Raw genomic sequence first — 27,847 nt, 5'->3', positions numbered from 1 at the left:
TTTGTCTATTGTGGATCATATTGGGTTCAAAAGATATTCTATGGCACTTTAACCATTGTTTAAAGTACCTTCTCGAAACACAATAAAAAGTGATATTTTGAAGATCTATGACAATGAGAAGGAATACAGAGCAATCAAAGTAAAGTGGCAATCACAACTGATATGTGGAATTCTAGTAATCAAAAGAAAGGGTTCATGGCGGTCACAGCACACTTTATTGATGATTCTTGGTCATTGCAAAGCTGTATTTTGAAGTATATTTTTGCATATAAATTAATTTATGCTTTATTACAGATTGTTGTTGCATCATATATTATATGCATATAAATTAATTTATGTTTTAATTTATGATTTGAGGTTCATTTATGTGCCATGTCCACACACAAAAGAAGTTCTTTGTGATACTTTGCTCAATTGTTTGATGGATTGGGATCTTGATAGAAAAGTGTCTGCCATCACTGTTGATAATTGTTCCACCAATGATGCGATGATTAACATTTTGTTGGATAAATTGGATAGTAGTTCTCTTCTTTTGGGTGGGACTTTGTTTCATATGCGTTGTTGCGCACATATTCTCAATTTGATTGTCAAAGATGGATTGGATGTGATAAGAGTAGGTGTAGAGAAAATTCGGGATAGTGTAGCTTATTGGACAGCAACTCCTAAAAGAGTAGAAAAATTTGAAGAAACAGCTCATCAAGTAAAAAATTTGAATACTAAAAAGATGGGACTTGATTGTGCTACTAGGTGGAATTCAACATATTTGATGCTTCAAACTGCCTTGTTATATAAGGATGTATTTTACCGTTTGAAATATAAAGAGACCCAATATACAACATTGCCAAGTGAGGAGGAGTGGGAGTTTGCTAGAGAAATTTGTGGGAGATTTAAAATATTTTATAGAGCAACTGAATTGTTTTCTGGAACTAAATATCCCACAGCTAATGTTGCTTTTCCAAATTTATGTGAGATTAGGATAACTATCTCCCAATGGCTCTCTTGTTCAATTGAGGTTGTTAGATCAATGGCATCAAAAATGTTGGGAAAGTTTGACAAATATTGGGTTATTATATATGGTCTTATAGGGGTTGCTGTTGTACTTGACCCTAGGTACAAACTTAGTGTGTTGGAGTTTTATTTTGATAAACTTTATGGAGATACAGCTGAAGAGGAAATTGCGAAGATTCGCCAACTTTGTTATGATTTGTTGCAAGAGTATCAAAGAAAACTTAGTTTGGGAACTGATGCTAATGTTGAATCTTCTACAAGTTCAAATTTTGGGGATTCAGATGTGGTTTCAGATTATGATTTGTTTATTAGTAGAAAGCGAAGAAAAAAAGTCAACAATGTAACATCAGAGTTAGACCATTATTTAGAAGAGGATTTTGTGACAAGAACTCCCAATTTTGATGTGTTGACTTGGTAGAAATCAAATGCATCGAAGTATCCAACCTTACAGGCAGTAGCTAGGGATTTTTTAGCTATTCCGGTATCCACTGTTGCTTCGGAGTCTACATTTAGCACTAGTGGTAGGTTGGTGAGCCCATATCGGAGTAGACTTCATCCAGATACTTTGGAAGCATTGATGTGTGCACAGAGTTGGTTGTGGGCTGTAGAGATGCAAGGTACTTAAATAAATCAATATGTAATTATTTTTAAAATAAATATATTTTCATTGGATAGTCTTAGTACTTAATTTTTTTTCTTATTTTTCAGGTAATTCAACATTGGAATCAGTTGGTTATGCTACTATATATGATGAGATGGATGTGAATCAAAGTTGATCTTTCTTTTGCATTTCTCTTGTTAGACGGCTCAAACTTTCATAGTAGGATCTTTTTACATGTTATACATTGTCTTTCAATAAATAGATGTGAATTAGAGTCAAACAACATTTTTTTCTTTGATCTTTATTATCCTTGTGTAGGTTTTGTTACTGGAGTGTTGCTGCTATTGAAATGCTGCTGCTGCTGGAGTGTTGCTGTTGTAAGAAACTTGTAAAGACTTAGAGTTGAAATGTCAAAGAATGCACTTTGTTGAATTGGGAGCTGAAATGCCAAAGAATGCATTGGGAGTGTTGTTGTTGTAAGCAACATTTTTATTTTTTTGTGTGCGCTACAGTTGGGATGAACATGGGTAGCTATGTATTAGTGTTGGTTGATAGAGATCAACAAACAATTCCTTATTTATGTCTTGATGCAATTTAATATGGGTCTTATAACACTTTTTTCAAACAGGTTCTTTCACATTTTATTTCTTCAAACAGACTCTTATAACATTGTAAACAGGTTCTTATAACATGTAGGGAAGGGAGTGAGAGTGAGAGTGAGAGAGAGAGATGGTTGTAATTTTTTTTTAATCTTTCACGTTCTTCCACATTTTTTTTTTCAATTACTAAAACTTATTTGATTGTCTTAAAATTATATATTTGATTATTATAAAACAAACTTTTTAATTAATTAATTAATATGTATTTGATTGTGTTGTTGAACCAAATAAAATAAAATAAAATAAGATTGAACATATATTTAACTTTTGTTGTGAACTTTAAAAAAAAATAAATAAATAAATAAATAAGTTGTTAACATTAAATATATTAAAAAAGAAAGAAAAAAGATTGAAGGTATATTTAGCTGAAACCTTACCTTAAAAAAAAAAAAAAAAAAAAGGTTGTTAACATTAAATATAAAAAATACAAATAAAATAAAAATGAGGATTAAAGTGGGTTGGGTAAAATCTAAACCCATTAGGAAATGGGGAGGGTGGTAACTATGGGGAATGGGAAATGGGAAAAATTTAACAAGAAAAAGAAAAGTTGTTAACATTAAATAGATTAAAAAAGAAAGAAAAAAAATTGAAGGTATATTTAGCTTTTGTTGTGAACCTTAAAAAAAAAAAAAAAAAAAAAAAAAAAAAAAAAAAAACGAAGAAGAAGTTGTTAACATTAAATATATTAAAAAAGAAAGAAAAAAAGATTGAAGGTATATTTAGCTAAAGGGGTATTTTTTTTAAGGTCCCTGATATTATGATTTTACATTATAAAGGACATCAAATATTTTCATGATGTCTAAGGTCCCTTAACATCAATCCAGAGAAAATTGATCCAGAGAAAATTGGTCCAGAGAAAATTCAAGTCAGAGAAAATTGGTCTTCCAAGTCAGAGAAAATTCAAGTCAGAGAAAATTCTTCGGACTTCCCTAAACTTTCTAAATTTCTCTGCTCTTTTTTTTTTGAACATAGGAATTTCCCTACCTCAACTCACTTCCTTGCTTCTCAAAGGTGAGAAAGAAAGGCAACTTCTCAAAAAAAAATTCCAGAGAAATTCTGGACTGCATAGAGAAATTCACTGAAACCAGAGAAATTCTCATCTCCAATCCAGAGAAATTCACTTAACCCAGAGAAATTCTCCATTTCCAACCCAAACTAGAGAAATTCTTCCTCTCCAATCCAGAGAAATTTCCCTTCTCTCTAGAGAAAAATGAAATTTATCTGAACAAAATTGTTTGTTTTTGTATAGGATCTTTTCTCTATGAAACCAGAGAAAATTCAAATCCTTTACCAGAGAAAATCCAAAATCTTGACAAACTGAACTGTATTATATTAACAAAAATACAAGACTTGAATTTTTGGATATATATGTATATAAAAGAAACATGAATATGGGTTTCTATTGGACACCTTCTTAGCTTTTAGGTTTTCTCTAATGGGTATTTTTGTTACCTGTCAACACAGGTGTGAAAACTATGAACTGCAAGTCGGCACAGAGAAAATTCATACGTCCAGAGAAAATTCACACATCTGGAAAAAATTCATAGTCCAGAGAAAAATCACACATCAACAGAAAATTCACACATCAAGAAAAAAATCACACAATCCAAAGAAAATCATTAGGTAGGGTTTCTTTTCGCAAACCCGCCGTCACCTCCTCCTATATATATATATATATATATATATATATATAATAGATATAGATATTCAAAAAATGCAACCAAGGGCGGTGGCTTTAGGGTAGAGTACGTAGTCCTGCGGAGAGAGGGAGAGCATCCTCAGCTAATTGTTGATGACACTTGATTGGTTGCAGAGATATGTAATCTTCTACTGCGCCTAATATTGCAATTCCTTGATTGGATTCCAATAATTTTGAGTGAATCAAAGGATCTATCATTGGGCCATATTCAATACTTTATATGCATATACAGAATGAGAATTTATCGGTGGTGACAAGGTAGATACATACATTCACAGTTTTATTTATACCTACATTTTTTTTTATAAAACTTTGGTGGCCGTGATGTTGTAGGATGATGAAATAAATCAGACGGATTCCCAATGATTTCTCTTATTTTAAAAAGAGATGATATCACAATCTGCTGCTGACTCTTCATCATGTGCCCCAATCTCTATTTATTTGTAAAGATTATAGTATTATACATTTCAATTAGTATTTTTAATATTTATTCCGACTTTGATTCGAAGAATAAGAAAGGAAAGGCCGGTGATGTGATTACAAATATTTGCTACTCTTGAGTAAGTTTTGTTTCAAAACTCCCCCTGATGATTCCTATCCACCAAGATCTCTGTGGCCTCTTTTCTTCTATATCAGTATTTATTTTGTTATATATATATATTTTTTTGTTAGCACTAGTGTGTGATTTGGAAATCATAAGAGTCAAATAGTTGCAAAAGTGGCAGTATTTGAGTTGTCTGAAACTGTCGGGTCCTCAGTGTAGCCATCATATTGTCCAACAACAACCTCAAAATGAACTTGAGATTATGAAAAAGCAGGAGAGACTCGATGGCCACCACAGAGAGAGAGAGATGAAGCAGGTTCTGGAAAATTTTAGAAGCAGAGTGTTTATAATAATGGGGAAGAAAGAAAGAAGGTTGAGTTTGGGGATTTGGAGGAGTGGAAGAGAGTAGCGAGATTCTGGCAGTGGTGGTGGTGGTGAGAGTGGTGTGAGATGGGTGAGTTTAGGAGTGGGAATGGGGTGAGGGACCTTAGACTACAAAAGAACAGATTGTGGACCTAATCTATTACTAAAAGTTGGATAGGGACCTTAGACCGATTTCCCCTTAAAAAAATAAAAAAAAAATAAAAAGAAAAAGAAAAGTTGTTAACATTAAATATATTTAAAAAGAAAGAAAAAAGATTGAAAGTATATTTAGATTTTGTTGTGAACCTTTAAAAAAAAAAAAAAAAAAAAAAAGTTGTTAACATTAAATATATTTAAAAAGAAAGAAAAAAGATTGAAGGTATATTTAGTTTTTGTTGTGAACCTTAAAAAAAATAAAAATAAAAATAAATAAAAAAAGTTGTTAACATTAAATATATTAAAAAAGAAAGAAAAAAATTGAAAAAGATTGAAAGTATATTTAGTTAAAAAAAAAAAAGAAAAAAAAAAGTGATTGTTAACATTACATATAAAAAATAAAAATAAAATAAAAATGGGGATTAAAGTGGGTTGGGGAAAATCCAAACCCATTAGAAAATGGGGAGGGTGGTACCCATAGAGAATGGGGAATGAGAAAAATTTATTATAGGGGAATGGGGATGGGAAATTAATATTCACCCCATTAACCCACATTGCCATCCCTATGCATAGTTCTATAGCTTGATTTCACATCAGGAACAATAAAGTTAAGTACCCTGAATCAAAATTCTCTAATTTTAAATATAAAAATAATGTTTTGTTCAAATTCAATTCTTATATAGGAAAATGAAGCCATCATTCAAGTCCCATAAGTCTTAATTCAGTGTACTTTTATTTTACTAAGCCAACGTGGCGTTATTTCTGATTGCATGAGATTTATGCGTCCGGATCCTCTAGAGTTATTCTCTAGAGTGATCTCCTGAAGTGGATGATCGGACGGCTGTGCTTCAGCCTCACCAAAACGACGTCGTTTTGGTGAGGATTTTCCAAAAAACAAAAAAAACAGCATTTTCGATTTCAAAATTCCCCCCCAGGCTGAAGAGGTATATCAGACGAGCGGGAAGAAGCAGAGCCGTGAAAGGAGAGAGGGAAGAAGACTGAGAGAGGCTGCTCCGTTGTGCATCTCGTCGCCCCACCGTCGCAGTCGCCCCGCTGTCGCCCCACCGTCGCAGTCGTCCCGTCGCCCCACCGTCGCAGTCGCCACTAGTCTCTCTCTCTGCCGTAAGCTTCGGTCTCTCATTTCATTCCCTATCCCGTCGCCCCATCTTGCTAAGAAGTTAGGGTTTTCTATTTCATGTATTGCTTAAATCATTGATTTGCACCCTTTATACACATATATATGTGTAGATATATATGTATTTCAATCTTATTTCAGTTTTGCTTGTAGATTTTACACTCAATAATCTCTCGAAAATTGGTATATGAGTTTGTTCATTGATTTGCACCCTTTATTTCTGTTTGGTTACCTGGAAAACGAAAAAAAAGAAGGGAAACACCAACATTGTTTTCTTACTCACTCAGTTGGAATGTTCACACACCAACTGTTTGATAATTTGCTCCTTCGAACTGTGCACACATCACGCCCAATCGTACCTTACTTTCACTATTTGTTCTAGTCCATTAGCTGTTAAATGAACTCTTCTGTTCCCATCTCATTTGTTCTACTACTTCATAGAATTTTCCCATCTTTAGAGCAACTACTGCTACAATCTCAAATTCATTATCATTTAATAGTGAATCGAATAGAAGAAGGGGAAGGCTGATTAAGGAGGCTAAAGCAACTGTCCAGATGGGGAAATCGCTTAGAATAGATTTTGGTGGAAATGAGGCTAACGTGGTAGAGAAGATAATCCAGCTAGAATGTAGTAATTTGGAGACGATTGCTGCAGGCGCACGGGTAGCTGAAGTCTGAACTACCAATGGAGGAGTATGGGTGTTATACAGATCTGTTTATGAAGATAATGACATGGTATGCTGGTGTATCTTTTGAGTGTTCTGTGGTGAATGTCTATGCTCCAACTGATGTTAGCAAGAGAAGGCAGCTTTGGGAAGTATTAAGGAGATTGAACTTTCCTTTCCTAATCCATGGTGCATGGGTGGAGATTTCAACAAAATTAGATTTCTAAGTGAAATGAAGGGATGCTGAAAAAGGGAGAGAGGCATGAATGACTTCAATGATATGATTGATCAACTGAGCCTAGTTGATTTGCCAATGAGGGGTAGAAGCTTTACCTAGTGTAATGCACAAGATGGGGAGAGATGTAGTAGGATAGACAGATTCCTATTAGATAGTAGTTGGGTCGAGGAGTTTTCTTTCAAACAATGGGGATTTCCTAGATCAATTTTTGACCACTTTCCAGTCCTATTAATTGAGGTGATAAGAACAAACATTACTATGTTGAAGTAAACTGAGGATATGATTGTGAAACAACCAAATTGAGGAAATAGATCTACGTACCCAACCCTACGTAATTGGATGAGACAAACGCTGATATGTATATGCCAGTGGTTGTATAGCTTATAGGATTCAGGATTTTGGGTGTGCACATGTTTCGCCCCATTTTTGGCGTTCTGTTTATAATACACTAGTTTTTAAAAACACATTAATCCTTTAAGCCATCTATTGCTCAAGGATGAGCAAGAAAATTCCTCAATGCTCTTTCTTTTGTATTATTGTAACCAGATTTCATGGGCAGAACATACAGGAATCATAATGGTTTGTAGAACTGTAATTAAGAGAAAGGAGAACAATATACTCCTGCCACCAATATTTTGAAGAATAACCTAATATGAAGTTGATTAAGCAATCTGCAAGCTAAAAAAGTATTCAACTTTCATCCATAATTTGTTTGAAGAATAAGCAAATAAGTGTAACAAATGTGATTTGCTTTTATGTTAATGGCATGTTTATGCAATACTGGAAATAAACATTATGATTATACAGACCGCATGTAAGAAATATTGGTTCTAGACATCCAGAAGCTGATGATACTAACATATCCATCCAGTAACAGATCATAAAGATATAAAAAGAGTTTCAATTAGACTGCCTTGGAACTATTGCTCAGAGTGGTACTTCGAAATTCTTGAAGGCTCTTAAGGTACTTGTTTCTCTTCACGTTGTCTATTTCGAATTATCAGTTGCTGACTGAACCTCAATATTTTCATTGCTATTGAAACTAATTGTGTGACTGTTTGTGTAGGAAAATAAGGATCTTGGAGCTGACAATGGTTTAATTGGTCAATTTGGTGTTGGGTTCTATTCAGCATTTTTGGTTGCTGAAAAGGTGCACTCACAGCTTTCATTTAATTGATATTCTGAATCTTCTGATTCAGGTTTTTGAAGTAGGGGATTTGCTCTCTGAAATCTTGTCTGAGATGCAATTGGAGTTTGATTTTTATCTTCTTTTTTGATCAGGTGGTGGTCTGTACAAAGAGTCCAAGGTCAGACAAGCAACATTTTTATCTTCTTATTTAAGGGTACTTTACCTCTTCCTTGGTTTGCATGTCAGGGGTGTCTGTTTAAATGTGGACAAATTATTAAATAGTTATGAAAATGTTGGATGTGGTTGTTGCAAATATCATTGAGACAACCCCTATGCTATATGATTGAGGTGCATTAATGCTATGGGATGGAATGGTCTAGAACAGTTTCAAGAAAATCTGTAGAATTATACTGTGATAACTTGACTTTCCTAACACACTTGTTAATAACTTGTTTTTTATGCAGAAAAAAAAAAATGGCTTCATCTTCTATTGATAATACGAACTTCAGATTAAAGCAAAGGTTTTGTAATTGTGAAAGAATAGCTTCCATGCGTATTGTACGAACCAATGCGAATGGAAATAAAGGACGTGTCTATTTTGTTTGCCCAAGAAAATATGTAAGTACCTGTTATATAAATGAATCTGTTACTTTTTACAAATTTAATTTGTCCTTTATTGATTAATTGATTCTTGTCCATTGTAGGATTCGAACGACCACTGCAATTACCTGCATACCATTTTTAACAGAATTAATACAAGAAGTAAAGAAAATAATTATGAAAAGAAATTTATAACTTGAAATTTATAACTACAAATTAATCAAAATTTCAACATTTCAAGGGAAGTTTCAGCAACATTTACTGAGTAATTTGAACAGAAAATTTTTAGCAACAGTTTGATGACAAGTTTGAATATTACATATCCAACAAAAAAATTCACAAAAATTTCCAAAACAAAATAACGCTAAGATGTTGGCGTGTGATCCACATCCCCATGCCCACGGCCACGCCCACGACCACGACCATATAGTACCTACAAAAAAAAAATTAACATTACATCAAAGGAACCATAAAATAAAATGGAACTTTACATGAATGAATGACAAAATAAAAGAGGAAAGGTGAAAAAAAAATTACTTCACTACATGCGGGACTATTTGAAGCTTGCGAGTGATAACTACTTGCATTGTTAAGCAATGCTTGATAGGTTCCATGGACGGAATACATTGATGGCATTGCAAAATGCATATTATGATGAAGAAAATTTGGCTGCAACAATAACAAACACATATCAATCTAAAATGATAATAGTCAGCTACAAATCCATACTAAAACTTTTTATTAAACTAACTTACATCATAGGCGGGATACATAAATTGAGACGGAGAAGCTCTAACTTGAGGAACACTCGGCGAGAATGGAGGAAGTTGAGGAACACTTGAAAATAAAGGAGCCGACTGAGGAATTAAGGGAGGTGCTTCAGGAGCACTTGCCGAAAATAAGGGAGGAGTTTGAGGAGTAACAGACATGGAAGTTTGAGAAGCATTATGTGAACTTGTTTTATTTTTCTTTGCCAACGCAAGCTCCAAACCACCTTTTGTCCGCCTTCGTCCCTTGCTAGTGCACTCTTTTCTCTTGAGTCCTTTTGCTTGGACTACATTTTTATCCGCTACACCATCCACTTCAAAGCTTTCGGGGCATGTGTTGGGGGGGCTTTCTTGTTGAATAGTATCTGAACAAGGCATATTGAATTTTGTGCTTAACATGGTTTCAATGTCTGCAATTAATTCATCCGCTTTCTCGACCGTCAAATTATATGTTTCCTCACTTTCAGAAGCTCTACACGCTACTGATCTAAATATTGCCATCAATGACCTATAACGTGAAGTTTGATGCAATCTTGCATCAACCTGAATATCATGCCCACACCTATCTTTCACATTTTCAGATCTTGCTTTTTTAGTCCATCTCTTCAGAATATATTGTGAAGGAATCTCTTTCAAATTGAGTCTTTCTCTAAGGATCTTCAAACAATGACTACACAAAATGCCCTTCATTTCAAACTTCCTACAATTGCAAGTGACCGAATCATCACACTCCTGCCTCACCTTCCTCACCTTTATACCATCACTATCAAGAACTGTATAAACGGTACTCTCACCATCATTTTCAATTTCTTCAATGTTGACTTCAAGGGACTTGACATACTCATCCTGAAATTCTTCAAAAATTTTATTTGTGTAAACAGCTGCAGCTTGCTCCATAATCTTCACTTTAATATTCACCCTGGGCAACTTTTGGCATAGAGCATATTCAGCTTGTAACTCTTTGTACCTTTTCTCAGACAGAACTCGATCAAAATGCATGAAAAATTGCATTAAGTTATGATCAGACTGAATGAAATCCTTCAAGAAAGCATTAAAGGATTCACTAAGTTGAGTGCTACTCATGCCCGCACCCCATGCATTTCTAACATATGGCCAACCCCATTTTTCCTTGACCCCAAATGTTAACTTCAACCAATGATTATCTGTTACTTCATACTTGTCAAGCATTTCCTCCCATTTTAACATAAACTCTTCCTCATCCTCAATGTCGTACATAAACTTGTATAAAACACTCTTCATCCCCTTATCCTTCATCGCCTTATCCTTGAAGATAGAATTTGCATGCCTTAATGCATTTTGCATCAAATGCCAAGTGCAAAGGCGGTGGGTTGTGTTAGGCATGACAATAGGTATGGCCTTAGCCATTGCAGCATCCTGATCCGTAAAAATTGTTTTTGGAGCCATACTTGACATTGCCTCCAAGAATCTTCTAAAAAGCCATACGAAAGAATCGGCAGTCTCATCATACATCAAAGCTGCACCAAATACCACAGTTTCCCTATGATGGTGTAATCCAACAAAAGACGCAAATGGTCTATGTGCACTATTTAACTTGTAAGTAGTGTCGAAAGTGACAACATCACCAAATTGCCCATAATCCATGATCATCTGAGCATCGGCCCAAAATATGTTCGTAATCTGCTCCTCGTTATCTAATTGGACCGAGTAAAAAAAAGATGGATTCTCCAATGATTTGTCACGAAAATATTGCAAAATGCTACCTGCCTCCCTATATGCTAAACTGTTTTGCCTCTTCGTTCTCAAATAATTTTTTTGGTCAAGTTTTGTAAACCCAAGCGACTCCCTTCCACCAACTTCATTACCCATGAGCTCAAATGCAGCATTAAGACGGATTCCAGATTTTTCGGCTAAATCTATTTCGGTTGCCTGTGATGCAGATATCTTCCTTTGGGATGGTAACATATGCGTACATTCTGGTGGTACGAAGATATGATTATGTTGTTCAACAAAATCACTAACAAAAAATTTCTGAATATTCCTATCCCACTTAATGACAAGTCGGGCTTGACAACCAGTCCTCACTTCCTGCCTAGGATTTTTTGTTAATGAATCTCGCTTGTCGACAACCCGAAATCCTTCCTTATTACAAACAAATTGCCTTGAAGTGATTTGCCCCTCTTTGCTCTTGTTTACATAACCCCTTCTAATACTAAAGCCCAACCTTCCTCCATAAGTATTATAGAAATCATATGCTTCTTGTTCTGTATCAAATGTCATGCGAACTCTAGGCTTCCAATCACACTCACCCCCGTCATTCTCATGATTGTTAGGTTCCATATCAATGTGCCAAGTCACTTAAAAATAAAAAAGTGCTCAATATTAGCATAAAAACTGTATACAAACCGAATAAGATAATTAACGAATAACAAACGTACCACCTGAATATATATAAACAAACAAGGAAAAATTCTACTAATTAATAATTTTTACATTCTTATGATCAATAATTACTAGACCAAATCAGGCCAAATAAGAAATGAAGCAGATAAATTCACTAGTAAAGCATCAGCTACCTTTCCATATTTGTAACTAGTCATTTTCTATAAATTGAAATCCCATGTTTGCTAACTAAGAGTTCAAAGGAAAATTAGTGCAACAAAACTAAAAAAACTAATCATATGCTTACTTTAATTTGTATTTCCTTGGGCCTTAAATAGAAAATACTATAATAATAAACATTTTAAGTTTCTTCTTCTTCCTCACATTTAATTAGAAACCAAATTGACAAAAGGAAAAACAAGCACAATAGACACTTCCTAAATTAATAATTGACAAAAGGAAAAACAAGCACAATAGCTTTAATTTTAGTTTATTCTTCAGCGTTGAGATTGAGGAACTGATGAGTGACAAAAATGGGAAAGAAACAGAAATTCCATTTTTGAAATAAATTCAACTCTTAATCTCTTATCTTCAGTAAGCATTATTTTATCGGCTGCCAAACAAAGGAGGAGGAGGAGGAGAAGATTTGGGAAAATCTCAGATTCTGGGTGAGGGGAGGAAAGTGAGAAATTTACTATTCCCAACAACATAGATAGGAATCCAAAAAAATTAAACCAACAACGAACCCAAAAACATTACAAAATGAAAATCAAATTTTGAAACAGCTATACCTGAAACAGAAAAACAAGATGCAACTTGCTTGAAGAAAAATAACTGATTCCAAATTCTCTGAAACTGATTCCAAATTCTGTGAAACTGCAATAGCAGAGAACATCAAATCATCAGCTAAATTGCAAAATCGAACTTGATTTTATTCTGATTTTTTCAAATACCTTTTTATACTTGGGTTTGTCTTCACAACAGCGTGAATGAATTAAAGGAATATTGCGAAATTGATAGCAAATTTAAAGAAATCAAAGCCAAATCCACTTCAAATCCCATGTTCCCAAGTCTCAGTATTTTTTTGTCCCAATATACTCTCAACTGCATCATTTCTTGGACATTTTGAGAAACAAAATTCTCGAGATATAAAACTATACTGTTGAAGTGTATTGAGACAAATGAATAAATAGATTTGATAACAAAAGAATCGTGACTGCATAGATTGATTTATATCATAACAAAATACCAAAAAGGGCAGGTGTGTGTGTGTGGAAGCAAGCATTGAAAATCTCTACACAAAAAAGATAGAAAATCGAAGTTAGACAACAATTTACAAACCTCAATCGCGAGCTCCAGATCTTCTAACAGAAGAGCGAGTTCAACATTTTAGTTACTAAATCTCATCGAATTTCCATGAAAATCTCTCTGTTTTCTGTAATTTTCCGAGAAACTGGAAAGAAAATTGAGAGAGAAAAACAGAGAGATAAAAGGAGGTTTGCTTCTTCCCACTGGAATGATATTCCGACGGGATGCACGGCGGGGGCGACCTGGTCTGTAACTTTTCTTCCCTCTCTCCTTTCGCAGGTCTGCTTCTTCCCGCTGGAATCATATTCTTCAGCCTGGGGGGAATTTTGAAATCGGCAAAAAATGTTTTTTTTTTTTTTTTTTTTTTTGGAAGTCCTCACCAAAACGACGTCGTTTTGGTGAGGAGTATTCTGAGCCGTCGGATCATCCACTTTAGGAGATCACTCTAGAGAGATTTATGCCATTACAGAGTTTGAAAAAATCATATGAAAGCGAAACACTACAAGTTCAAACTTGAAAACCACATGAAAGTAGGAAATGACAGAGAGAAATGAACAAACAACAACTACTACTACTACATCAAACTTCCGTTCCTTCTATACATCCCATTAAACTAATACCACCTACTTACCATCTCTCTCCTTCAACATTTCAATGACTGCCATTAGTGCATTCTCAGAGCTCCCACTAACTTCAAAAGCTTCCCTAGCCTCTTTCCCAACTTTCTTAGCACTTTCCCTCAATTTCTCATCTCCCATCAACTCTCTCACTCTCTCCTCAATCTCTTCACCTTTCACCAACCTCTCCCCACCCCAACCCCAGTCCTTCACCCACATCCCCAACCCCGCCTTCTCTACCACTTCGGCATTCATCTTGTGGTCCCCGTGTTGCGGCCATGCCAAAATTGGTACCCCTTCCCTGGCTGCTTCCGTCACCGAGTCCCATTTGCATTGATTGACGAATCCTCCAATGGCATGGTGTGCCAGAATTGCCGCCTGGTTCACCCATCTTTTCATTACCACCCCCCTATTCTTGGTTTTTTCAAGGAAGGATTCACCTAGGAGTTCTTGGAGCTTCTTCTTTTCATCTTCGCCTGCTTCATTGGCTCCTAAGACCCATAGGAATGGGAATCCACTTCTCTCCAATCCTTTGCCTAGTTCTTTCATTTGATTCTCTGACAAGACCGTTCTCCTTCCAAAATTAACATACACAATTGACTTCGTAGTTTGGTCATCCAGCCACGGAAGACCATGCAATTTCTCAATCTTGGAAGGCTCGAGTGGACCAACTGGGTAAAGAGGTGGGAGATGGTTTAATGCTCTACCATCCAAGAGGGCGGATATTGTTTCTGGTTCGAACCCATTAAATGAGTTCAATAAGACACCATCAACTTTTGGTAGAGATTGAGCATTCGGTATTAAGTAGTCAGAAAGCAAATGATTCGATGGCGAATCATCGAGCCATGAGGGTGGAACGATTGATTTTGGAAGCGAGGCTAAACCCGGGATGTAAATTTCTCCAAAATCAACCTTAAATTTAGCAAGAGTATCGGACAACAATGTAGGAAGGTAGGCTACGGTGGAATAACACCGAGCAGAGGTAGTAGAGACAATATAGTTGGGAATGCCAAGATCATAAGTGATTTGAGCAAGGCTAGCTGCTACAACAAAATCAGAAAAGATGGCCGAGATTGGTTGAGGTAAAGAAGATAGGAGAGGAGGTAGGAGGTGAACAGAGCGATTGATTGCTCGGAATTGGGTAATGAAAGCATCATCACTGCAGGAATTGGAGCTGTTTTCTTGAAGAATCTTGAGCTCGAGGCTTGTGATGTTTGGATGGCTAGAAAAGAAGCTAGAAAATTGAGCAGACTCTTCAGCGCAAACGGTTGGTTGTGTGCTGATGACTGTGACAACACAGTTGCGCGAAGCTAGCATCACTGCGAGGCGGAGAAAGGGTGTTAAATGGCCCATGCCGGGGCTTGGGAAGAACACGACACGAGGGGGTTCTGCTCCAGTGCTGGTGAGGTTCAACATGGTTTGTCTGAGTATGCTTTGTGCAAAACTGATCAGGAATTCACAGTTAATCAGTCATGAAGGCATGTTTTCAAACTTTTAAATCTTGGCAATTTCAATCATTTCTTGTTTGCTAGTTTGTTGGTTTATTAATGTTGTGTTTGGTTGAGGGATTTGAGGAAGGATTTGGAAAGGGAAATGGAAAAGGTAGGTGAAATATGAATAAAACATGCCTAAATTTCACATAGTTTCACACACCTTTTCCCTTTCTCTTTCCAAATCCCTCCCCAAATCCTCCAACCAAACACACCATAAAGGAATCTAATTTGGAAATTTAAAATAAAACAAACAATTTTAGATTTGATTGAGCAGCCCCCATGAAAGATCTTGTCCCTGCAAATAATGCAATTTTATAGTAGAATCATTCTCATGTCTATTTCCAACTAACAATTTATATAATCTCAATGTCATTGTTATGATGGTTTTCCAATTCTTTCTCTCCCTTTCTATCATTATAATTATCATTATGCATGCTTCATTAATTTTAATATCATAAAGTTTGCTTGTTTGTTGTTATTTTTAATTGCATAGATCAGCAAGAATTGATTGGCCATACTCTACAAGAAAGATACCAAATTGAATCATTTGAAAGCCACCCAAACTGATAATTAAAAATCACATCGAAACATGGATTTAAAGAGGCTGCCATGATGAAAAATAAGAAATAAAAACAAAGCATACATTTGTTTCCCACTCTTTATGTTTTTCACATTCCCCATGATCTCTCTTTCCTTCTCTTCCCCTAGAAATTTTTACTAAAAATTTTACCCATAAACATCAATATAATATTCAAATTTATTATGCGTGCAAACCCCACAATACACAAAATAGATCTCAATCAATGAGTTTCTTGACAAATTTTCTTGGCAAGTAGTGTTTTCCATTTTTCATCTACATCGAGCAGAGGTTGTGGAGATGATGCAACTTGGAATACCAAGGGATTGGAGCGACTATTGCAACAACAAAATCAGAAAATATGGCAGAGAACGGCTGAGGTAATGAACTCAAAAGAGGAGGAAGAAGGTAAACAAAGGGCAAGATCACCACTGTAAGTATCAAAGGTAAGGATTTGAAAATTCGGGGTGTTGGACATTAGGGTTGGTGGAAAAGAAATTGGCGAAATTGAAGATGTAGATGGATTGATACCACGTTGTCATCACGGATACGCCATCAACTCCAGTCCTACAAAAAATACAAACGTCCCTCCTGTTTTAAATTCTAGAAAACTTTTTAAGGCTTCAATGTCTTCCAAACCTGATTAAATAAAATTAATGTAAAAACAATTTGAACTGGAGTACAGCACTTACAATCCACTTTTTACAGGGGAATTTCAGTGACAAAATACTAACCCTGAATTTCTTTTTGCTCATTGTGTTTTCACTTTTTCTCCCCTGATCAAAAATTATAAATTAAAAAAAGAAAAAGAAAATAGAAGTAAGATATCTTAATTTGCGCATTTACAAAATAGGAATTTAACCACCATTTTTTAAAAATAAACTAAATTCATTGCAACATATGTGGTTTGCATTGCAGCCTTGGCTCAGGACTTAAGTGTGCCTCTTTAATTCTTGTGACCTAATGAACTCATCAATTTTCGCCTTCAGCTCAGTGTCGGGAATCAGCATATCTGAAGTTAGATGAGAACGATTGAAAGGGTCCGTCTGCAATTCATACAAAATAATTATAAGCATCTACAATATCTATATATAAAAATGTGTATGTAAAAAATAAGGCTATGAGGTACCGTGTCGCTAAGAAGATGTCTCTGAATAACAGGCCGATCGACTGTGATTCTAGAAGATGGTAAAATCACTGGATCCTTCATTAAAGTGTACTGCTCATCAAGAAAAGTAATCAGCATGTGGCGGTTTTCTTAAACTAAGAACAACATGGCATGACAAATAAATGAATTACAAAAACTTTAATTCCAAATCATCATGCTCAAACATTAGTATGTATGGTTGGCTTTTAATATCAAACTATATTTTATTTTATAACCCAAAAACACTGAAGACAAAACTTACTTGAATTGGGTCAAGGAACTCATCAGGTATCTCTCCAAGAGTGGCTTCAGTGTCCATGGCCTCAGAAGCTGCAACTTTGGCTTTTGCACCTAGCTCAACAAATTCCTGCACAATTCTTCCATCTTCATGAATTCTCCAGAGGACATCTGCTGCAGCACTAAACAACTGGGAGATTCAAACCATTAGATCACACTTGACCAATTATACTCCTTTAGGAGAGAACAAGAACCCTCCAATTTTTTCAAAATATCAACATAGAGAAGTAGTAAAAATAATCATCTGCAACTTTAGTTACCTGATCATTGTATGATCGACCATCCCTGGTGATGGCAGCCGGAAAAATATTCTCTTTATCACCCCTTGCCAGATGAACATAAATGTTGGCAATCTTCAAATCAAAGCATTTAAGTCAATATTGTTTCTTTTTATCCAAACTGTACTTGCATAACATGCGTAACAAGTTTTTGAGCAAACAAGCAAAACAGATTTTTTTACTGTAAAAACATGCTATATACCCAGGGACAATACAGGTAGAGGTGTGGAGTATCATGTTCAACACAAATGCTCCTAGAATCAGGAATCCCCAATCCGTTGAAGTTTGTTAGAAGCTCTGTTCAGTCCTGGTTTACCAAACAAACAAAGGTCGTATGGCCAACTAAGGTTGAACATTTGCTCTGTTGCATTTACATATATCCGAACAAATCAAGTATGTATTTTTTGGGCCTAGTTGACCTAACAAAACTTGAACCTAAGAAAAAGGTATCACCAATTATGTAGAAAAATATGCACGTTGTCATTTAGAGTCCTCATTCCTCAAATTTTCATTTAGAATCCTCATTACTCAAATAAATGTAAATGAAACAACAATAACTATTTATATGAGATTGGTATGACTTTTGAATGATAATGAGAATAGGAGAGAGTTGGGAAAAGAGATAGCTTATGATAATTGGTGTATGTTGGGTGAGTGGGGAAAAAATTTGGTTTTTTATTTAAGGGGTGTAGAATTGTAATAAAAATTCATTAATTAGGGGTGTAGAAAGAAAAAATGGGGTGTATTTAGAAGCACCATCTATTTAAGTGTTTCTTAATCTAAGTTATTCCCCGAATAAAAAACATACTGTTCACAGACAAAATTGAGATTTCTTTTTAATGCCAACCTGCTTAAGCAACTGCTTTGGATGGAACTCATACTTGTCAGGATCCTTTAAATAAAGAGATTTCCTTTGGGGCCCCACAAGTTGCAACAAAAAGTAATTAAGCATGCTGGCTACTCTCTCAACCTGAAAGAAGAAACACCCAACTTTGGTTTGAAACCAATATAACAGAGTAAAATTCATTGAGATCTGACTGAACAATTTCAGCAAGATAATGTCATGAATACAGAGGAGAAAACACATTACCATCTCTGGCAGTAGGAAGGGAGCTGTAATCTGCTCAGAAGTAAATGATAGCATGCTCACATCTTCATTTGCCAACTTCATATCAATGCGAATGATCTAAATGCACCAAAGAAATTTAAATATTACTAGGGGTTAAAGGGGCAAACAACTACAGCAACCCAAAAAAAAAAAGGAAAAAAGAAAATGACATTTTCTTGGGAGTGGAACAATCGGGTCCTCTCCTGCCTCTCTTGGGCTGGTCTTCGCTCCCATTCCGCGGTGTTAGACATCTCAGCTTCCAGCTCTTTGAGTTCAAGAATTTTGTTAAGACTTTCATCAAGAAGAAAAATGCTATCATTGATCAGGAAGTTTAAGAAGTTCAAATACACGCCCTTCTCTTCTTCCTTGGCAATCTGGAACAGCATACAAATGGAAGGTGTAAAAGTTTTGTTCACCTAAATTCACAGGGCTTGCAAAAAGAAATTGTACACATTACAGTTCATGAATATGACTCTACCTGTCTCCATGCATTGCGGTGACTAGGAACCTGCCATAGGTATTCGAGAAGTTCTGCAATATTATGGCGGATGTTGAACTTGTCATAGAACTGCACAAGGACGCAGAACAAAAAAGCCAATCAAAAAGCAGAGACTATAAGGTGGTGTTTGGAAGAATTTTGGAATTATGATTTGAGAATAGAGTTCTATTTTGAGTTTGTGAGTTTTGGAATTATGATTTGAGTGTGAAAAATTTGTTTGGTTAGGAATTTTGAAAAGAGTTTTAAAAGAATTTTAAATTGAGTTTGGAATTTTTGATGTGACATATGATATTTGATACAAAAACTTATAACTCATAACCAAACACACAACTCAAAATTCTATTCAAAGCTCATAAAAAAATTTAAAAAATTCCGAATTTTTTTTATTTAAAATATAAAAAATAACAGGTGCCAACTGTAAAAAAAAATTAAAAAATAGCACCTGCCAGACGTCTGGGAGGACGACCAGTTAACCCAAATATTCCCACCTTGGAAAGAGTTTTCAAAAGTGGATGTGGAATTAATTTTTAAAAACTCTAAACAAGCAAGACACTTAAAACAAGAGGTGAAAATATGTTTGGAGAAGCTAACCAAACACAGCCTAAAGCTTTCCATACTTGAAAGTTGAAAGTCAAATGTTGGAAATTTCAATGGACTTGATCATATGAAGCAAATTTAGAACATGAGAATATCCTCGAGAAAGGGACTAGAATTGAGTGTGAAAGAAAATTGAATAATTTGACTCATTCCAGCAACATAATTAAATAAATAAATAAAACAGCCAGCGTGATAAACGTCTAGCGGTATCACCACCATTGCCTGAAACCCAACCCAAAACAACAAAAGATAATTAAACCTAGTAATTGGGAATTTTTGGACTGATTAGCACTTCATGCCTTAGTCCAGATCACACCAGGTAATGCTGTTCTGGAAGCCAAAAAGACAATAGATTAATCTTGCTCCATCCATGTGGAAGTCCAAACCGATGAACCGATGTTCATCTTGTCTTACTAAACAATCCAGAGACAATGCTAGACGCTTTTGATGCTTATTGAATTAAAGAAAATCCTGTGAATTTGATCTAAACATAAAGCTTCAGAATGAAAGTATGAAAATACCAATGTTTTTGGCACCTAATAGGAAAGAACTATGATGTCAAGGAATCTCAAACATTTAAAATCAACATTTATTAAAAGAGGACTCAGAGCATCTAAGAAGGGGAAGAAGAATATGTCAGCAAAGAAGAAGAACCACGCAGAAGCATAAGATTAGGTCTGTACCAAAACGGAACAATAAGAATTTAATAAAAATAAAATAAGAAAAGGGTAAAACTTGAGGTCTCAAGAATGAGTCAATGATAATATCTGGGTGGCAAATCACCTGTGTGTGTGAACCTGTGAACTCGATGTCGACATAAAGCTTTAGAAGATTCCTTACGAGATACTCTAGAGACAGTTGGTGTCCTTCAAATAGAGTAGCTGTGACGGATGAGCTGCTGCGTGCAAAAGTTTAAGGCAGTAAATACCTAAAATATTCAGAAGAACCAACAAAAAAAGAATGTTTTTTTCCCGTTTATGTGGAAAAATAAATAAAGACAGGAATCAGTGAGCCTTCTATTTCTGTAAATTGGGAAATATGAAAATACCTTCTACGGGGCATCCAACAATTAAGCACTTCAACCATTTTTGCTCTTAGATACGGATTTCTGATGAAATCTGGACTTGCCATGAACATGATAATAAAGTTCATAAAATCATCCTGTCAAGCAAGAATGAACCAAAATATACTAAAGATGTCAAAGACCTATGGAGAATAAGCACGCCATACATTCATGATAATTTTTGGTATGTAAGGTACCAGTGAGACACCGTCTAAAGCTTTAGGAATCCGAGAAGCAAAAATAAGCAATTCCATGGCATCTTCCACAAAGTGTTCTGGCATGCATGCAAATTCCATTGGGCATGTAGAAGGCAGAGGCATTTTAAAACCACCAACCAGATCGACCAACCAAACCACCATTAACCGGTAAAAAGACAGCGCACGGTGAAGAATTTCCCCATCCTAAGAATAAAGCAGTGGACCCATCATGTCAGTAACCAACATGAGAACAGATTATTTAATTTTATAAATCAGCAAGCAGTTTCCATTGACCAACAAGCTTTGGCTTAGTTGGTAGATGATGGGGCAAACCTGCAGTGTAGATCTAAGTTTCAATCCTTATGGGAAGTCATAACAAATTAAAATACTCTGATTTCCTGGCAATATTTAAATCATTGCATAATGGTACACACATATTATAATACATGAAGAAGCTAACTTCTTAAATTACTAGAATGCTACAGTGAGTAGAACTATATGCAAAGGGCATGTGCATCAACACAAAATATTCTTCTTTTTTCATAAGCAACACAAAAAATACTCTGATACGCTGTTTAAAACCCATATTCCAAGATAAAATAACTTCTATCTGTATAAAAACTACATATGACGAACTGAAAAAAATTAAATTAAATTAAATTAAAAATGGCAACCTTTTGATTAATAAAGAGATATTCTAACCCAACTGAACATGGCCTAACCGTAATTGCTTGGATAAGCAATTGACAACGGAAAAATATTCAGCCACAAGGCCATTATCTTCTTTTGAATGATACAGAATCCCACTTTGTTTCCTCTAGCCATGAACCAATATCCTAGCGAAGAAGAGAAGCTTTTAAGATTCAAAACATTTCTTATGATCCCAATAAACTGGTTATTTGGGGGGGGTCCAACAAGGGTTTTTTAAATATAACAGTACACAACCAAAAAAATCATGTACAATCAATTCATTGTTCTTCCCCAAGACAAAAACCAGGTTTCTAAATTTTATTTTTTTCAAAATAAAGAAGCTTGTATTTTGGAGAAAAAAAAACTAGAGAAGCATTCATCCACCCCCAAAAAATCAAATTTTAGCTTCCATCCCTGACCAATGAAAATTATCAGATATTTTGTTGCTGCAAAAAATATCTAAGCCCTACACAAGCTCCCCCAAAAGGAAGATAGTGAACAATCACTCTCCATGATAACAGCAGAACAATAGTTGCCAACCAAGACCTCCACCAGAAACCAGACTTAATGAAGTAGTTTGGCAACAAAAGAGAGACATGTGCGCCATCCCCTAGCAATTTTCTTGGTAAATCGTCAAGATTCCTGCTAGTTTTTAAATTCTTAGTTTCTCCCTGATTTACCCAAGCCATATGGCAACAGATCTGCAACCAACCAGTTGTCTACTCTGAACCTTGTCTTAAATTGAACGTAGTGCATTGGATGAGAAGAGAGGCCATGAAATTTGACAAATAATGACAAATCAGCGGGTGAACATCGAACATAATTAATTGAATAAGCATAATTGTTTGAGTTAAAAAAAATGATGTCAACTATGGAAACTACTGTCACTAGCACAGTATGTAAAACCAACATAAAGTCTAAAAGATATTATCAACAAAGTTAAACAAAAGAAAGCCATCAAATCTTAAACATGGACAATATATACACACACACACAAACACATGCACACCCACCCACCCACCCACACACGCACGCAAAGATGATATACCCTAAGTATCTGAGCTTCATAACATAGCTTTTCCTCCGAATATAACTCAATTTCTTTCTCTAGGCGATCTATATCCAGATCCAGCTGCGCTGACGGTGCTTGCCCCTGCATGGCTTTGAAAGTGGAGAGAGTATCTTCGCATCTTGAGATATCCTGAATTCCATTCAAACAACAGACATCAAGAATTAATGAAAGAAACAATATGAACAAATTAAAAGAAATGCAGTTCCTGGAAGAAAGGGAAAAAAAATTGAAAATAAAAAATAAAACTTTTAAAATTACTAAAACAACAGACAGGCCATTACAAAAGACTAATTTGGTCTTTCTATCTGCACAGAGAAAGCATTTCATTACCTGAACAAGATGCTTAAAGTCAGAAAATGCTTTCAAGAGGCCCAAGTTTAGCACCCTTGCAGTCATAAAGAAACATTCACAAATAAATGTGTATTTAGCTTTTCCAACACAACTGGACATTGGCTTATTGTGGAGAAGTGAAGGTACGCCGACATTAGTACCAGAACTGGTAGCTTCTTGAGACTGTAGCAACCGATTTTCTCCATCATTTTGTTGTTTAGAGACAACAGTTTTCTGAGGATTTTCTTTATCTAACCATTCAGTTACTTCTTCCGATGACGCATGTAGAGCAGTCAATCCTCTAATATAGGTTTATGAGCAATATTCAAGAACAAAGGGAAGAGATCAGAGAGGAGGGGAAAAAATAGAAAGGAAAAAACCTAATAGATAGGGAACAGAAGACTCTCACCTTAAATCCAACCGAGTACTGTAAAATACATATTTCGGATCAATTTTGTCCCTCTTTGTTAAATTTGCATCTAGAAATGGCTCACATAGATGAAGCATAACAACACTGAGATTGACAAACATTCCTGAACTTGCACAAGTCATTGGGTCAACCTGAGACCAATACATTAAGAGGCAAGGTCAAAATTAAAGAAGAGGGGGCAAGTTTCTCAAAATCTGTACTTCATCAGAGCAAAACAGAGAACAGGAACCGGTAAAACCGTGGCGTCTCCTTTCACTAGAGACATTTTTAGGAAGCAACAACATTGGGTAACTAGTTCTAGCATGTTGTTTGGTATGTGAGATTATTAATATTTAACAATACTATGTCTTCATAATATTTGGACATCGCAACTGTATCTTGAATGATGCTATAATCAGAAATCATACCTGTATATGGGCCCTTGATGAGTTTTGATTTATCACCTCTCCAAGATACTCAAGGACATGTTCACGAGTTTCAGCATTTTTGAGGAGACATCGAAGAACTTCTACCAGACCATTATACAGATTATTCATGACAGTTTTAATTGTTGTGAATGAAGAAGATAAATCTGCCGGACGACGTGTTGATGCTTCTGAGAAGCACTGCTGTCTGGTGTTTACAAGAGACAAACACTCTGAAGTAAGAAAGCTTTCTTAAGCAGTGTATCACATCCAAAATCATCACAAAACTACAGATTCATTTTGAAGAAACAAATACATAGGACTCTTAGGCAAAGACTTCAATAAGAAAATCCAACAAAAAAGTCAACACCTAAATATTTATATAGTTTTTTCTACTTCATGAAGGCTATACAAATTGACCTTAAGAAAAACAAGGGAAGGAAAAAAGTATGCATCCAAAGAAAAAATTCATCCAGAATCATCCTCTATATAGGAAAACTCCTTTGACTAAGGAAGTATACAACTATGTGACCCCCAAAATCTAGCAAAATAAAAGGCCTGATTGAATGCACAAATGTATTATTAGGTGATCCAACTCCTGAAAATCAGATTTGCATATAACTTACCAAAATAAGTAGAGCCATTTAATAAGTCAAAAGGGCTAGTTAATATCCTCGCCACAAGAAATCAGTAGTCAAAATGTTATCACAAACTGCCTTCCACACGAGACAATTTTCCCAAATAAGCTTCTTCCACCAAAATTTTATTCAGCCCATCTCCATAAAACAGTTTTAAAAAGAACTTCTCAACAACAAAGTGCTTAAATTACAGGTATCTCAAACTTGTTCAATCCATCACAACAAATATAAAACCAACAAAAGCAGATCCATATAAAACAAATCAGAATCATGCAGTCACCCAAGAAATCATGCAATCAAATAACTACACGAAGTCACTTGCATACAGAACTATCAGTAGTTGAATAACAAAGACCAGGAAAAAAACATGTTTAATGTGTAACTTCAGTCTCGACAATTGGCACCAATAATCAAACCAAATTCTCACATAGTCACACTTCATTAGATATACACCAATCTTTTCTTATGCTCATCTCACTTTCCATAAATTTAGTTTGAGTGAAAACTCAATTTTCCTTCTTTTTTGATCCAGTCATTTTAATGTAAGATGAAGTTTTTGTTCTCTCAAATTGCACCTTTGGTTATTGGATGTCTATTTTCTACTCTTATTTATTTATTTCTCTAGTCTTATACTATGTCCTATTTATATTGCAATTTTCTTGCACATTCACTTAATATAACCAAAACACTACAAAATAAGGCATCCACTACCCAAGAGTTATGCCATATATATTATACAGATTCTTATAACATACAAAAACAAAAAAGAAAAAGAAACATGAGATAAACAAAATTGCAATTATAAGCAAAATACAACAAACCAGGAAAAAAGAAAATGGAACTCACCCAACATCAGGCTGGCTTTTGAACATGCTATGATCTGGAAGAGCACTAACACGGAAAAAAGGGCCCAAAATGCTTGTCATCTCGATTGCACGACCATTCATATACGAACTCTTGGGAATCCACCAAAGGTGGTTCACCAGAGACTTTGCAGCAATTGGAAAACTAATCAAAAACAACAAAGCCCTCAAAGGCTGCTGAAAATTTCCTAGAGCAGTCACTGGAAGTACACTTCCCCGCAAGTCTTCATATAATTGCTTAAAAATAGGGTCCAAACTATCGAAATCCGAATCCCTAAAAAACTCTTGCAGAAACCCAGGAGGACAAGCAACAGCACTGCTACTGCTACTACCTCCAAACCCATCAACTGAGCTCGGAACTTCCGAGAAAATCAACGGCAACAACGGGGACACATTCGACTTACTCGTTTCCCAATTCGGAAACATATCAGGAATAGCCAAATGAATCCTGCAATACGAGACCGACAATTTCTTAGCTTGTTTAACAACCGATTCCATCTCAGACCTCACAACCTTATCTTTCATATTAGCAATCTTCTTCCCCTCATCATACGCTCGACGGTAACACCCAATAAGATACCGAAACGGAGGTTCGGCCGATGAAAAATTCCCCGAAAGCCGATCGATCAAAACCCTCTCCATCAAATCCCTAGACAGTCTCAATTCTTTCCCCTCACTGAGAATTTCAGCCGCAGTCATCTCCAAATAGACTATCCTAGCATCGTTCTCCATCGAATCAATTAGGGTTACAAGAAAGATCTTCCTGAGAATAATATCCTCGATTTCCACAGGAGACCTTTGGGGTTTTTGACTCGCCATAACGCCCAATCTATAAAACCCTTTGCGTGTGTGTGTGTGTGTGTATAATGAAATTGAAAATCGAATTCAAGCTTCGAATGAGTCGAGTGGTAGCATTTACAAACACAAAGAGATGGGTATGGTGTTCATGATTCAGGGTTTGTGTTTTAGAGGATCAAGAACACAGGTCAGAGAGTAACATGGTTTGGCAATGATATAGTTCGATGAAAGAGCAGAGTGATGAACTCATACTTACAAGGAGAGATAGAGAGAGAGAGTAGAGCACACAGACATTGTTGGGTCTCTCGAGGGTTTCAAGTATCATCTCTTTTGACGACTTCGAGGAAATCCTAGTTTATATATTGAACAAATTGATGATAATTATATCAACAATGCTACCGACTGCAAAAAAAAAAAAAAAAAAAAAAAAAAAAAAAAAAAAACAACGATTTGGGTTGGCTATTGGACTAATTACTGTTATATAGTTAAATGGTTCATTTTGAGAGTCAATTTAATAATTTGAACTATTTATATTTTAAAATACATCAAGTAAAATATACTTATAAAAAATCAAGTTAATTGGATATCGTTTATCTATTCATCCACTCATATTTATATCTACAAAAATAAATAAGAATTGTGATTTAAAGTATTAAAATAAATATAAATGTGAGTGGATGAAAGGATAAACGATATCTGTTTAACTTGATTGTTTGCAAGTATGTTCTACTTAATTATTCTAAATTGTGAATAGTTCCGATTACAAAATGGGCCCATTTGGCTGCACAAGTGTGGCTGTTGTGCAACCCGTACAGTAGCCACCCCAAATCCCCATGACCCCAAAATGATGTAAACCAATCATGTATTTTTGTTTTTTTGTTTTTGTTGTGGAGTTGTGTTTTTTGAGGTCTGTAGCATTGTTGTTATATACAAATAAAATTTGGATAAATTAGAAGATTTGTTGAAAATATAAATTATTTCAAATTTATAATATTTTATTTTATAGTATTGAAATGGGGATTAAGATATTAGAGTTACTGATTGTGACGATGAATCGATCGTGAATGTAATTATTAATGATTGTTGGGTGTTTGATGGTTATTATTTTGTTTTGTTATTTTATTTTGTTTTATTTATTTATTCTTTTGTGTTGTAATAATGCCACTATGTATAAAGGTTTTCCTCTTATTTTTTGTGCTAAATGATTTAATACTGAATATGTAATGTATTAAGTCTCATATTGTCATAATTCAAACCCGTCTTTATTGGTTTAGTGTCGTAATTGGCTAATAATTCTAAGATAACCAAAGGCCTCTGAACAAATTAAACAAAATATAGGAGCTAGCGGAAGAAAATACAAATATACAATATCCATAGAGCTGTGTAGACATACATGGGACAAAAAAATTTAAAACTTGATATACATATCAGTGACGTCATATTTACATTAGTCTTACGTCACCAAAACCCACATAAATACATCTTATAAAAACTTGTTCAGTCAAACAAAAGAAAA

General features: G+C 35.2%; 3 protein-coding genes and 2 non-coding genes across 8 annotated transcripts; 2 read left to right on the top strand and 3 right to left on the bottom strand.

The window, feature by feature from the left end:
• Positions 1-4,295: 4,295 nt before the first annotated feature.
• On the top strand, positions 4,296-4,382 carry LOC114276389 (small nucleolar RNA R12). The gene has a single exon (XR_003634194.2). It is a non-coding gene; the product is annotated as a small nucleolar RNA R12 (small nucleolar RNA).
• A 108-nt stretch (positions 4,383-4,490) lies between these two features.
• LOC114276388 (small nucleolar RNA SNORD24) lies at positions 4,491-4,585 on the top strand. The gene has a single exon (XR_003634193.2). It is a non-coding gene; the product is annotated as a small nucleolar RNA SNORD24 (small nucleolar RNA).
• A 4,576-nt stretch (positions 4,586-9,161) lies between these two features.
• Positions 9,162-11,883, bottom strand: LOC114322128 (protein FAR1-RELATED SEQUENCE 5-like). Its single transcript, XM_028269380.2, has 3 exons — positions 9,553-11,883; positions 9,335-9,466; positions 9,162-9,230 (listed from the first exon to the last, which is right to left on the bottom strand). The coding sequence occupies exons 1-3, from the start codon at positions 11,881-11,883 to the stop codon at positions 9,162-9,164; spliced, it is 2,532 nt and encodes an 843-aa protein (XP_028125181.2).
• A 1,834-nt stretch (positions 11,884-13,717) lies between these two features.
• LOC114308973 (UDP-glycosyltransferase 708G1) lies at positions 13,718-15,399 on the bottom strand. The gene has a single exon (XM_028254661.2). It carries the CDS (start codon positions 15,264-15,266, stop codon positions 13,857-13,859), a length of 1,410 nt encoding a protein of 469 aa, XP_028110462.2. The 5' UTR covers positions 15,267-15,399; the 3' UTR covers positions 13,718-13,856.
• Positions 15,400-16,532: 1,133 nt separating this feature from the next.
• Positions 16,533-26,788, bottom strand: LOC114308126 (U-box domain-containing protein). Of its 4 annotated transcripts, none has more exons than XR_014328360.1 (17): positions 25,517-26,764; positions 24,036-24,240; positions 23,608-23,759; positions 23,199-23,499; positions 22,845-22,997; positions 21,107-21,310; positions 20,895-21,007; positions 20,630-20,744; positions 19,229-19,318; positions 18,921-19,124; positions 18,733-18,828; positions 18,490-18,612; positions 17,625-17,717; positions 17,330-17,494; positions 17,050-17,139; positions 16,655-16,966; positions 16,533-16,559 (listed from the first exon to the last, which is right to left on the bottom strand). XR_014328360.1 is itself a non-coding variant. In XM_028253618.2 (16 exons), exons 1-16 carry the CDS (start codon positions 26,350-26,352, stop codon positions 16,853-16,855), a joined length of 3,054 nt encoding a protein of 1,017 aa, XP_028109419.2. In that variant the 5' UTR covers positions 26,353-26,788; the 3' UTR covers positions 16,533-16,852. The 4 variants fall into 4 exon arrangements, 2 of the variants coding, with proteins under 2 accessions (XP_028109419.2, XP_028109428.2); XR_014328361.1 differs by having other exon boundaries at positions 20,630-20,741; positions 25,517-26,740; XM_028253618.2 differs by having other exon boundaries at positions 16,533-16,966; positions 25,517-26,788.
• Positions 26,789-27,847: the final 1,059 nt, after the last annotated feature.

This window comes from Camellia sinensis, chromosome 4, assembly GCF_055761805.1.
Source record: "Camellia sinensis isolate YWXY chromosome 4, ASM5576180v1, whole genome shotgun sequence".
Lineage (NCBI taxonomy): Eukaryota > Viridiplantae > Streptophyta > Magnoliopsida > Ericales > Theaceae > Camellia > Camellia sinensis.
Note: the sequence above shows the minus strand (reverse complement) of the source record. Positions and strands in the feature narration are given on the sequence as shown.

Excerpts from the sequence above, each read along its gene's own strand:
- LOC114322128 (XM_028269380.2), bottom strand. The coding sequence starts at position 11,883 with ATGGAACCTAACAATCATGAGAATGACGGGGGTGAGTGTGATTGGAAG. Across the intron at positions 9,467-9,552 it reads TTATGTATCCCGCCTATGAT|CCAAATTTTCTTCATCATAA; the intron begins GTAAGTTAGTTT and ends TTATTGTTGCAG. Across the intron at positions 9,231-9,334 it reads ATAGTCCCGCATGTAGTGAA|GTACTATATGGTCGTGGTCG; the intron begins GTAATTTTTTTT and ends TTTTTTTTGTAG.
- LOC114308973 (XM_028254661.2), bottom strand. The coding sequence starts at position 15,266 with ATGTTGAACCTCACCAGCACTGGAGCAGAACCCCCTCGTGTCGTGTTC.
- LOC114308126 (XM_028253618.2), bottom strand. The coding sequence starts at position 26,352 with ATGGCGAGTCAAAAACCCCAAAGGTCTCCTGTGGAAATCGAGGATATT. Across the intron at positions 24,241-25,516 it reads AAAAGCCAGCCTGATGTTGG|ACAGCAGTGCTTCTCAGAAG; the intron begins GTGAGTTCCATT and ends TGTAAACACCAG. Across the intron at positions 19,125-19,228 it reads ACCGCAATGCATGGAGACAG|ATTGCCAAGGAAGAAGAGAA; the intron begins GTAGAGTCATAT and ends ATGCTGTTCCAG.